General features: G+C 38.9%; 1 protein-coding gene across 8 annotated transcripts in view; it reads left to right on the top strand.

The window, feature by feature from the left end:
• Positions 1-11,650, top strand: part of ROBO2 (roundabout guidance receptor 2) — a 414,352-nt gene that overhangs the window by 386,489 nt on the left and 16,213 nt on the right. For 7 of the 8 annotated variants that reach the window (XM_018565020.1, XM_018565019.1, XM_018565016.1 and 4 more), the window contains 5 exons: positions 558-839; positions 1,654-1,776; positions 2,748-2,904; positions 7,964-8,224; positions 10,682-10,881. In XM_018565020.1, the coding sequence (XP_018420522.1) occupies positions 558-839; positions 1,654-1,776; positions 2,748-2,904; positions 7,964-8,224; positions 10,682-10,881 (1,023 nt within the window). The remainder of the gene's footprint in view (positions 1-557; positions 840-1,653; positions 1,777-2,747; positions 2,905-7,963; positions 8,225-10,681; positions 10,882-11,650) is intronic. The other variant, XM_018565017.1, reaches the window with a different exon arrangement.

Below are 11,650 nucleotides of genomic sequence, written 5' to 3'. Positions count from 1 at the left end.
GTTTCTTACAATTGCTATGTTTGTATCTGCCTGTGTCTGTCTGTGTTATTGTGTTAAGTGGATGTCATTCATGCAAGGTGTCATAAGAGGTGCTTGAAGAATGTTCTTTAATGGTCAGATAGATTTACTATTTCTGTCCTACCCATTCACTAGTTTCTCATTGTTTTTTTGTTGGGAGGAGGGCTGTTGAAGATTTGTGGATTAATTTTCTCGTTATTTGTCAATAGAAAAGACAGCTTGACATGAAATGAGGTATGGAGGGTTTTTTTCCCTTCCCTGTAGTGAAATATTCTAAACTCCTCATTCTCCAATGAAGGTAAAGTGGAGAAAATGATAGTTTAGGGCAGTGGAACGTGAAGGACAAGTGCTAGGCTTGTCACCAGTTCTTGCAGCATGGCGGTAGTTGTATATCATTCTTCCTTGGTTGGCTCACGGACTCTTGTCTCAGCTGAAATGCAAACGTATTGACTGACACATTTATTTTTCATCCTAAACCTTGATAGCTGCATCTTCCCCGTGCATCACTGATTTGTTTCATTCTCCTCTGCTTAACTTAGATGTACTGCCAACAGCTCCAGGACAAGGAGACAAGTCAGCAACCATGCTGTCTGATGGAGCCATTTATAGCAGCATTGATTTTACCACCAAGTCCAGCTATAACTGCCCAGGACAAATGGCACAGACCACACCATATGCCACTACACAAATTCTACATTCAAACAGCATTCATGAACTGGCAGTTGACTTACCTGACCAGCAGTGGAAATCATGCATTCAGCAAAAGTCTGACTTGACAGGATTGGGCTACTGCCTTTCTGACCAGGGCAAAGGAAACAATGGTGAGTATTTGTTTAAGCGTTTAATTACATGCATGATGACACACAAGTTAAAAATAAAGCATTGGTTGAAATGCAAAGTCTGTTCACCTTTACTAATGAAAAAGAAGTATTGAGTGGATCATTTTTGATAAGTTTAATTTTTAATTCAGAGGTCCCCAACTCTGTCTGCTTGTGCAACACATCCAATTATAGCAAGTTCTAGTAAGCCACACTAAGTATGAAAAAAGAGAGCTTAAAGGGCTTTGTTTTTACTTTCAACAAACTGTTGAGCATTGATGTTGAATGGCAAGGTCTGTTCTGCCAGATCCAGCAGATCTTTTACTTTCCATGTATGAGAAAAAAAAAACTACTAAGTTGCTAAAGAGCTGCTTGGCTTTTGTAGTACAGTGCAGCTCCACCTTTGGAAATTAATTGCCTGAAGCTAATCAGCAGGATTTCAGCATGGTGACCATAACGTTTACCTTTAACAAGTGAAGTGGTTTTCTGTTTTTTTTTTATTAAAAGAGGAATACCAATTCAATTAGACAACTTTGATTGGCTTACTGGTTGTTGAAAGTACTTTCTGCGTCAAAAGTTACAAAGGTTAATACAGATAACTAATGAGTATCAGAGAGTTCAAAAGTAGTCACTAATTGGGGACCACTGTTTCAATTCTCAATAACCAACCCCTCCTCCATGTATTTCCATTTCAACCTTTGACATTTCTTCCTCACCACCTCTGCTTTCTTTTTTTTGCTGATTGCATGAATTGCATGAGCTTATGCTGTGTACTAATCACATGATGCCACGGTGACCTCTGCCCTTTAACCCTTAGCCTTAATATACATTCCTGACTATCGTGCTGAGGGATTGTCAAATAGAATGCCACACAACCAGTCACAGGATTTCAGCACCACCAGCTCACACAACAGCTCTGAGAGAAGTGGCAGCCTTTCAGGTTGGTTTCTCAGCGTTTGGAACATAGTACAGTATCTAGAATGTTTGATTGACAGTTTTCTGTGTGCTTTAATGTGTGTGTGGATTTGTTACTCACTGCATGGAATGGCTTATATTCTAAATTCTACAGAGCTAAGGAAATGAAAAACCAATGTGCCCACCTGGTTTGGTATTAATTGTATTATCTAACACCATGGGTCTCATATATCACAGAGTCTGATGGTAGAATTGCCATTACTACCCAAAGCAATTATTCAGACCATCCTATTCATTTTCCAATATAGTAATACAAAAATGACATGAAGAATCTGATGTGTTGCTATAGGCTCTCTCACACATATTAAAATACTCAAGCCCAAAAAAGTGTAAATCAATGAACTAAAATTATTAAAACAGTTATTAGGGTATTTTCAGTGCATCTGAAAGAGTAAAAGCCACCACCCAACCCACAGCAGCTAATCAGCGTGTTCCTTATATTTCCTGGAGGAATCTGATTGATAGTGGTTGGAAACAGTTTTCAGTTCAGAAACATTGATATGTGAGGCCTACTCTGTCTCAGGATACTAAAGTGGAATACCGGTTGCCATTTTGTGATAGGTGTTATCCATCAGATCATATCCTCTGAAATCACAGAGGGACAGTGACATCACTGAAGTACATTGTATTACTGCCTTTAGCGTAATTTGTTTTTTTTGCTGGTTGTGTCTAAGCAATTCCTAAAAAGAAAATATTCATGAGAAGCATTGCAGTTTACAAAATGGCTCCCCCCTCCATATTTCTGGTGATTAATTAGTATCTAAGAATACATGTTTTTCTAATATATATATAAACACCTTTGATAATGTTAGCAATGTTTTTACAAATTAAATTTTTTCCTCATATTATATTGCACAGTTGTATTACTGAAGATCTTCTTGCCTTCCCAATGTTATATGATTTAAATTAAGCATGAATGTCGCTGTAACACAATAGGGGGTAAAGGAGGGAAGAAAAAGAAGACGAAAAACAGCACAAAGAATCAGAAAATGAATGGATCTAATTGGGCCAATGTTCCACTTCCTCCACCGCCTATCCAGCCACTACCTGGAACAGAAATAGAGCATTATGGGTTAGAACATCAGGAAACTGGGTAAGACAAAACTGCTATGCAACTTCCATTGACCCGAATTACCTTAGGCTGCCATGGTGACTTTTTTTGTTTAGGGCTGGCTCTTGGGTTAAGTTTCCATGCAGGTCACTGTCTTTGCTATTGCTTAGGCTTTCTTTCACAATCCAAAAATGTTTATGGTAGCTTCACTGTCTTCTACCTTTGTTGGCTCTACTGTATGTATGTCTTGTACTACTGTCAAAGGAACATTATATTGTACATTTACCTAGAGCATGGACGATATCTTGTTTCCTTTGTAAATTGCTATATCATTTGTTGATGCTGCATAAATCTTTGAAATAAATCCAAATAAATGTTCAGACAGGCAATATATGAAACATTGATTGTTAATGTTGGGAACGGCATACAAATGTTGCCAAGCAAATGCTGTGCTCTGATTGGGATGTATTGTAATAGAAATTGACTTTGGCATGTTACGTAGATCTACTGTTGTCAGCAGTAATGATGTCATAAAATGTATCCCAGGGATTTTATTATTATGCAGCCCTAAACTGTTGATATAAATGGTCATTTGTATAAGCACAGTGAGAAAAAGTGAATTGATAGATTTACAATTTTACATAATATGAATGTTTAGATTTGGTATAAATGCAATGATAAAAGAGTATGTCTAAAGATATTTAAACTAGAGATGTATAGCCACTAAGTATTTAGCACCAGCACATTTCCTTTACAAAGTACATAGAACCATTCATGTCATCCCCCTTCCTCCAAAGGAGGTCACAATCTAATGTCACTACTGCCACTAGATGGCAGCTTCCCAGCCCACCATCAGGCTTGGTTTACACTGTAAACAAGTGTGTGGGGATTCTGGATGATGTCATTGATTGAAAATGGTCATGACAGTATTTGGTCAATTACATCACCCAGCATACTCTGTTGGTTCGCTGACATTCAGCATCTGGCCAGAGAGCTGTCAATTGTGGCAGGGGTGCTATGGAGAAGATCTTTGTGGCCCGAGTCATTTAATCCAAGGGTCATTGAGGCATTGTTCATTGTGATTTATGTAAAATCTACAGTATATCACTAGACAACATGATTGATTTACATTGGGGGGATTTTTTTAATGGCTTTTTCACAGTGCCTGTGTTTATTTATATTGTTTGTTAATGAGTAAGAAGGAGTACTATGTACCCGTTACTCATTCGCTTAGGGGGACCAGATATCTGGGGACCCCCTTATCTTAAAGTTCCCCCATGCACACCAGGCCAGGGGTGTGGGGATGGGGCCTTCACCTCCATCAACATGGGCACTAGGTGCTGTGCTGGGTGGGGGTGCATGGCAAGGTACCCTTTCCTCCAATTATTTGACCTTTTTTTGCCTAGAAATGCCCTTCAAATCTATAACAAACCCTTATCTAGGCATGCAGCCTGGGTGGCTAGGAAAGAAGGGAGCAACAAGCTTGTGCAAAGGAAAAAGAGGGAAAACAAAGTTTAGTCCTCCTCAAAACCCCTACTAGATCTTTAACCCAGTTAGGGGTCTGGTATGGATTTTGATTGGGACCAAATGCAAATACTCCATGAAAAGGTCCTTTATTTAAAAAAAACAACAACATTATTTTCCAATGTTAATCCAACATCAATCACATTGAATGATGCCCTGTTGACCCACTGGACATAGCGACCCACGCTATAATGAACCTCACCCACTAATAGTTACATAGTTACATAGTCAGTCAGGTTGAAAAAAGACACAAGTCCATCGAGTTCAACCTATAGAGATAAAAGAAAAAAAAGAAAAGCCTAAAACAGAACGCTATGCCCACACTTACCCACTGTTGATCGAGAGGATGGCAAAAAAAAACCTATTAAGCATAGTTCAATTTGCTCAAACAGGGGACAAAAATCCTTCCTGATCCCATAAGGCAATCAGATATTCCCTGGATCAACAATTTCTGGTGCTTTATATACTAAGAACTCAATATCCAGTAATATTATGTGCATTTAGGAAAACATCCAGATTTTTTTAAAACAATTAACTGAGCTAGCTAGAACTAGCTCTTGGGGGAGTCTGTTCCACATTTTTACAGCTCTAACTGTGAAGAATCCTTTCCGTATGCAAAGGTTAAACCTCTTTTCCTCCAGACACAAAGAGTGCCCCCTTGTCCTTTGCAGTGACCTTAAAGTGAATTACATAAGTTGCAAATTACAGCTCTCCGGCTAGATGCTGAACGTCAACAAACCGGCTGGGTATCCCAGGTCATGTAATTGACCAAATATAATCATGACCAAATTGGGTCATGACTATGTATGGTCAATTTCATCAGCCAGCATTTTATAAAACAGTTTTGCATTGGTACATGACCCCATGACAATGCTACACATGCCCCATTTTTAACAAAACCTTGCAAATTTCCCCTGAAAAAGGCTAGAAAAGAATTCCCATGGGCATCTATGGGGCTTGTGCTTATTAAAGCTTATTTGCTTTAACATAGGAGACATAACCTGAGACAAATAACATGTTGCGATTAAAGGAATAGTCTTGATAACTATAGCACCAAAAACATTGGGCACACAAGCCTTTTTGGGTTCCAAAACACTCTGAGATTGGGAGATTGAGGCCAAGGAACATGATGTGCATTTCAACATCTTTTTCTTTAAGTTACTTATTTTTTAGGCAAAAATTACAATTAAATTAACACGTTTTGTAAATAAATCACAAAGCCTCAATACAAAAACTACTTTTCTGTCATCTGTGCATGAACTTAACAATAATAGTATTTTTAAAGATTTTAAAGGAGAACTATGGGGTAAGTGTTTTTCCCCATAGTTCTCCTAAGGGTCACGGGAGGACACAAACTAGCATCCTCCCATGACCCAAAGATCAGTATACAGCAAGCTACAGCTCGCAGTACACTGAGACCGCTGCAGCCGGGACGGATCCCAACATTGCTGTCGAGATCCACCCAGCTGCGTGATTGACAGCTGGCTATGCCTATCTAGAGGCAGAGCCAACTGTACCCGCCCCCTCCCCGTCCGTTCCGCCAGTCAGCGCTGGAGGATCAGCGCGGGGAATCCCTGCAGGGAGCTGTGAGTGACAGTCACGGCTCTCTGCAGGGAGATGATCGAGAAGTGAGCGAGCAACGGTTTCATTGTCACACGTCAGCTAGAACTATGAGGTTGAGTGAAAATCACTTACCTCATAATTCTCCTTTAAATATATATTTTTCATATATATATATATTTTGTCTGTCCTTTGCTATTTTCTGCTTGTTGCTGAATCTGCCTCTTAAGGGATTAGCTATCAACACAGTTTGAAATCTCTTATCCCTGCAGAGTAAGAGTCCTTCATGTTTAATGCTTAATGGTAGCTTTGAATTGCCTGAAACTTTAAGAATGTAAGTGATGTGACCAGGGGCGTAACTAGAAATCACAGGGCCCCATAGCAAAATTTTGTATGGGACCCCGTGATTTCTAGTTATACCCCTTGCAGAGCCCACTCGAGATCCCACCTGAGGGTGAACTTGCAGAGACCACCATAGACTCTCTAATGGTGGGCTATACAGGGTCACCCTCAGGTGGGCTGGTCGCACTCCTTACCTGTCCGCCTCCTCTTCCTCCACGGTCGCTGATAGGCCCCCACCTCCTCCTCCGCCACCGGGCCCGCCTCCTTCTTTGTCACCGGGCCCCCTCCTCCTCCCCTGCTGCCGACCATGGGCCCCCCCTCCTCCTCCACTGCCGCTGCTGGCTCTCATTGACTCTGTAGAGAGGAACGCGCTGCTGCACAGATTACTGTCAGTGATCTGAACAGCGGCGTGTTCGTCTTCAGCCGCCAGTGAAAGCCACCAGCAGAGGATCCCATAGCGACCCAGGTGGCCTGCACGGCATCTGGCTGGGCCCCACTGTGCCCCGGACCCCATAGCGGCCGCCTGGTTCGCTATGGTGATTGTTACGCCACTGGATGTGACCTATAATTCTGTCAGATTTTCTAGTATCCCTAGAAAAGGAGCAATATTTCAGAAAAAGCAGAAGGTTTATAATTAATGTAATACATTAATAGGAAATTAAAATGACTTCAACTAAGTTAATTTTATTTTTAAGTTCATATGTTTTTCAATTTTTTTATATTACTTCTTTCCCTTTAAATATAGAATCTTTGTTTCACAAACATTTATTACAAGGCACATATATGACAACATACATAACATACATGACAACACACAAAGCACCGTCCAAAGAGACGACAGCAGAAGGTGTTTCATTTTTAGACTCTCTTTCTGATTAAAACTTTATACAGAGCCATCCAAAAAGAAAGTGGGAAGGAGTCACTGCTGTGAATCATTGACTTGTGTATGCAAATTCGAGCTTGAGCTTTTGAGCTCTGTAAACTACAAACTTTTTTTGAAGAAATTGGGATAAGGTTTGCACTTAAACATGTAAAAAAAAAAACAAAGTTCCACCTGCTTCACCTATACACTTTTTGAGTTAAGTTTTCATTAAATGTATACATTTATTAGTCAACTGTATGCTTTTGTGACATTTTATAAATTGATGCATGTGATTCCTCAAGATCCACCTTCATCATTTATTTACCAGCACGATTTTCCTCACCGTCTGTCACCTGGCAAATAAAAATGTTGGAAATTATCTGGTACCTGTTTCCTACTCTTGTCTAAAGTATGCTGTGATAGAATATCAACTACATAGGGAAAATGCAAAAATACAGTGTAGAAAGTTTTTGATGTGGATTTTTTTTATGTGCCAGGCCAACAAAATGAGTAATCTAAACTGAGCCTATGATGATAAATAAATAAGCAGAGGTGATCCTTATTATTGCATTGATAGATGTTCCCTAGAACTGGAAAGCTACATGAGGACAGTTAGTGCCCTAGATTCAGAAGCCACCAGGTCACTCAGTGGAAGGGTTTAAGATCTCTTGTTACTTTTACACTTTTTTGTTTGAGGAAGGTTTAACTCAAACCAGTAAATGTAAAATATACAGACTTAGATGAAGATTTTCTATTATAAAATTATTTTTGTTTCAATTTGGATTTTATAAACAGTATACATTTTGTTTAAAGGTATGACAGCGATGGATGGTGTCCACCATTACCTGTGCAGACATACTTACACCAGGGCTCCGATGACGAGCTGGAAGAAGATGATGATAGAGTACCCACACCTCCTGTGCGTGGGGTTGCCTCTTCACCGGCCATCTCGTTTGGACAGCAGTCTACAGCAACACTGACACCATCACCAAGAGAGGAAATGCAGCCCATGTTGCAGGCCCACCTGGATGAACTAACAAGAGCCTACCAGTTTGATATTACAAAACAGACTTGGTAAATATCAGTTCATTATCTCCAGCTAACATGGACAAGAAATGTAGAAAAAACATAACTTAAAGTGTATTTATTTTTAATTGGAAGGAGAGGTAGACATATAACCCTTGCTTTAATTTCTAGCCTCCACTCGGACTGGGAAAGTTAAATATTATTTGTTGTTATAGGCAACAATTCTGCTTCCATTAATACATATATTAATATGTCTTGCCTTTTTTGTTGTTTCCTTAGATTAGGATTATACATAGGACTTTTGGGCAGCCTCCACGGCTTTAAAAAGATGGCAATGTGCACATAAAGGACAGACTGCAGGAGCAAGACTAAGAGACAGTGCATTAACATGCAGTGTCTTCAGATCTATAAGGGCATACAGTCCTGCACATCTATTTAACAACTAATAAAGAAATCTAGAAGCATAGTACAGACATAGTTAATTATGGCAAACTCAGTTCCCCCACCCTTCAAAGTTCTGGAGTTTTCAGAAAAGAGATACAGATATAAAATAGGTGTTTTCCCAATTTAGTTGCAGTGGAAATATGCATTACGATATAATGATGGTCAGTAGTTGCTTTTATGTCTCAAAAGTCAGACTACTATGCATTTGTAAGCCGAAGTATAGTTGTTGATGTGTGAAATGTGAAAACATTACCTTGGCTCACAACTCTTTTTAGTAAATCTAGCCTGAATAAATTATATATTTAATGCCTTCATTTCTCACGGAATAAATTCATTAAACAGATTTACATGTGTACAATATAGTCTTTTTTATCATATGTAATTGAATTTGAAGGGCAGATCAATGAAGGTGACTACTGCATAATTTGATTTATATGGTGTTTTATATACTGAAGATCTAAAACTTACAAATGATTGGAGTTTGTTACAATGTGTTACCATTTTGTGGATAATTTATGGACATCAAAATGCAATACATGTATTAGGTCACTATTGATGTGAGGAAGAGGAGTTTAGGACCATAATATATTCATATTTATCTTGTTTAAAAAAATGGGATGTATTTATCACAGGAGTACTGCCACCAATAATTCTGTAACAAAGAATGTATGCAACCAATCCCTGCCTCTCCAAGATTTGTCTGAATATGGAGTGCAGTTAAAAATTGTACTTGTGGCTCCACCTTCTGCTACAACGTGATAATGTGGTGCAACCATATCTACAATACAGTATCATTCACAAGACGGTTGTCATAGGTGGAGCCTCTTGGTATTGCTACACGTTGTGGTCCCTATCAGATAAGGAGGTAAAATATCTGCACAAAGTCTCCTTTAACATAACAAAATGACATTACCAGGGTCAATACTTCAGTTTTATATGAGCACATGTAAGTTAAAGCACCAGATGGCTTTTATGGTTCTTTCGAAGATGTGGAAGATTTCCACACCTTTCTCCCAATCCTCAAGCTTTTAATGCAGGTGTCACTCTATTTCAGTTGGCACCACAAAAACTTCAGTTTTTGTGTATTATACAGTCACGGCTATCCAGAACTTTTTCAGCCAAATGTTTCACAGAATGGAAAGGGTAAAAATGTCTGTCATGTTTTTACTGCAATTTGTCTCCTCATTGCAGAAATGTCCCCTCATTTCCTATCAGGACATGAAGTAATAGGACATTTTTCCAATGGGGAAACATACAAAAACACATTTTTAGCAAGGAAGGGATAGAGCCAATCTCTCTAGCAATCTTTTCATTGCAATCTGTGGCTTCCTGTCTTGGTAGCAACTGTACCACCCTCACCCATTTTTGTGTAGTTGTCACAGGGACAGTAATTAAGGAAAAGTCTTCCTAACGGGGCCAACACAAGAGATAAAACCTGATAGAAAATGTAACTCTTCTGCACTGGTTAGGATTGGCTTTAAAATGATTACATGAAGAATGTGGCACCCTAGTTTGACTTTGTACAGACTGAGGTGTTTTGTGGACTAGGAAAATCGATGGGCAGTTTTCACCAATAGTGTCCCTGAAAGATATAATTAGCCCACTTGTGATTCAATTCCCCAGACACTATGCCAAAACAGCAGTGTCTACTCTAAACACATTTCAGGGAGGATTATTGGGAAATAAATATCATTAATGTTGTAAGGATCTCAAAAAGGTCTTTTTTTTTAGAGTTATGCACTTACTTGACTGATGTACACCATATTTATAAAAATCCAATCTTATCACTGTGTTCCAAATATAAAATTATTTCTTCACTATTAAACCAGCACAGTCAAAACTCTACTGCCTCAGTTAAAGTTAATAATTGAATCATGGTCTCAGGCTGAATAATAGATGAAACAAGAGCTCCTTCTTTATAAATATATAATACTGTCATTCTGTCCAGCTCATTTCCATACACTTGATAATTTAAACAGCAATCTGGTAGCACTGATGTAGCCAAATTGTCATTTTTTTCCTAATTAATTTTTAAACATACTTATATTTCTTACATTTTAGGCATTTACAGAGCAATAACCAGCCACCAATGGCGCCAGTACCTCCAATGGGATATGTCTCTGGAGCATTTATATCAGAGTTGGAGAAAGATCTTCAGGATCGTGGAGAAGATTATAATGAAGATGAAATAAGCAGGCCTCTCAGAGGTCTAGAACATACTCCAGGTTCTAGTATGGATAATCTGGACAGCTCTGTTACAGGTATTTATTGTTGAGTTTTATTTGGCTAATTTGAAGGTGAATTTTTAAAATTGTGCTGGAAAACAAAACAACCAGAGGGTCCCCTTTAACTTTGTATCACATATTTAGTGAATTTTACAACAAACCAGTTTTACAATATTTATTCACTCTTGGCAGCTTTTGCATGCAGTGTCATTGAATATTGCATCTATGCAAACATTCTGCAAAACAAAAGTGTAGACAGACTAACATCATTAAAATAAGCAAAATTCAAACTTTTTGTAATGAAAATAATACGTTGAAGCCTCCTTAGCTTTTAAAAGTCAACACTGTCCAAAATTGACATTTCAGTTTTGGGTGTTTTTGCAAGCTAAAGCAGAAGCAAATTGCTAAATACACATAATGTGCCTGCCAAAACATTTGTAATTCTGTCTTGAGATTCTTATATATTTCTGTCCATTGCACAGCCAGGCAGATGACACCACTACGTTAGTCTTCAGCCTTGTAACTCATTAGCATACTCCTGAGTAATTGTCTAATGAGCATGCAGTTGACACGGGAAGATGCAAAACTGAAACAGGATTTAGTTGTATTTCTTGCCTAGCTGTGCATAGTGGCAGGTGTATGCAGTAGCGTAACCAGAGTTATGGGCGCCCGGGGCAGACATTTTTTTTTCGCCCCCCCCATATTATATAAACATCCACTGGAACTGTACCCCCCACCCCCACACATATATATCAGCTAAGGAACTACAAGTCCAAGTATGCCATCATTGTCCCTGTACACCCCC

This window comes from Nanorana parkeri, unplaced genomic scaffold, assembly GCF_000935625.1.
Source record: "Nanorana parkeri isolate BGI_ZX_2015 unplaced genomic scaffold, ASM93562v1 scaffold806, whole genome shotgun sequence".
NCBI lineage: Eukaryota > Metazoa > Chordata > Amphibia > Anura > Dicroglossidae > Nanorana > Nanorana parkeri.
The sequence above is the reverse complement of the archived record's forward strand: the minus strand, read 5'-3'. Positions and strand labels throughout refer to the sequence as shown.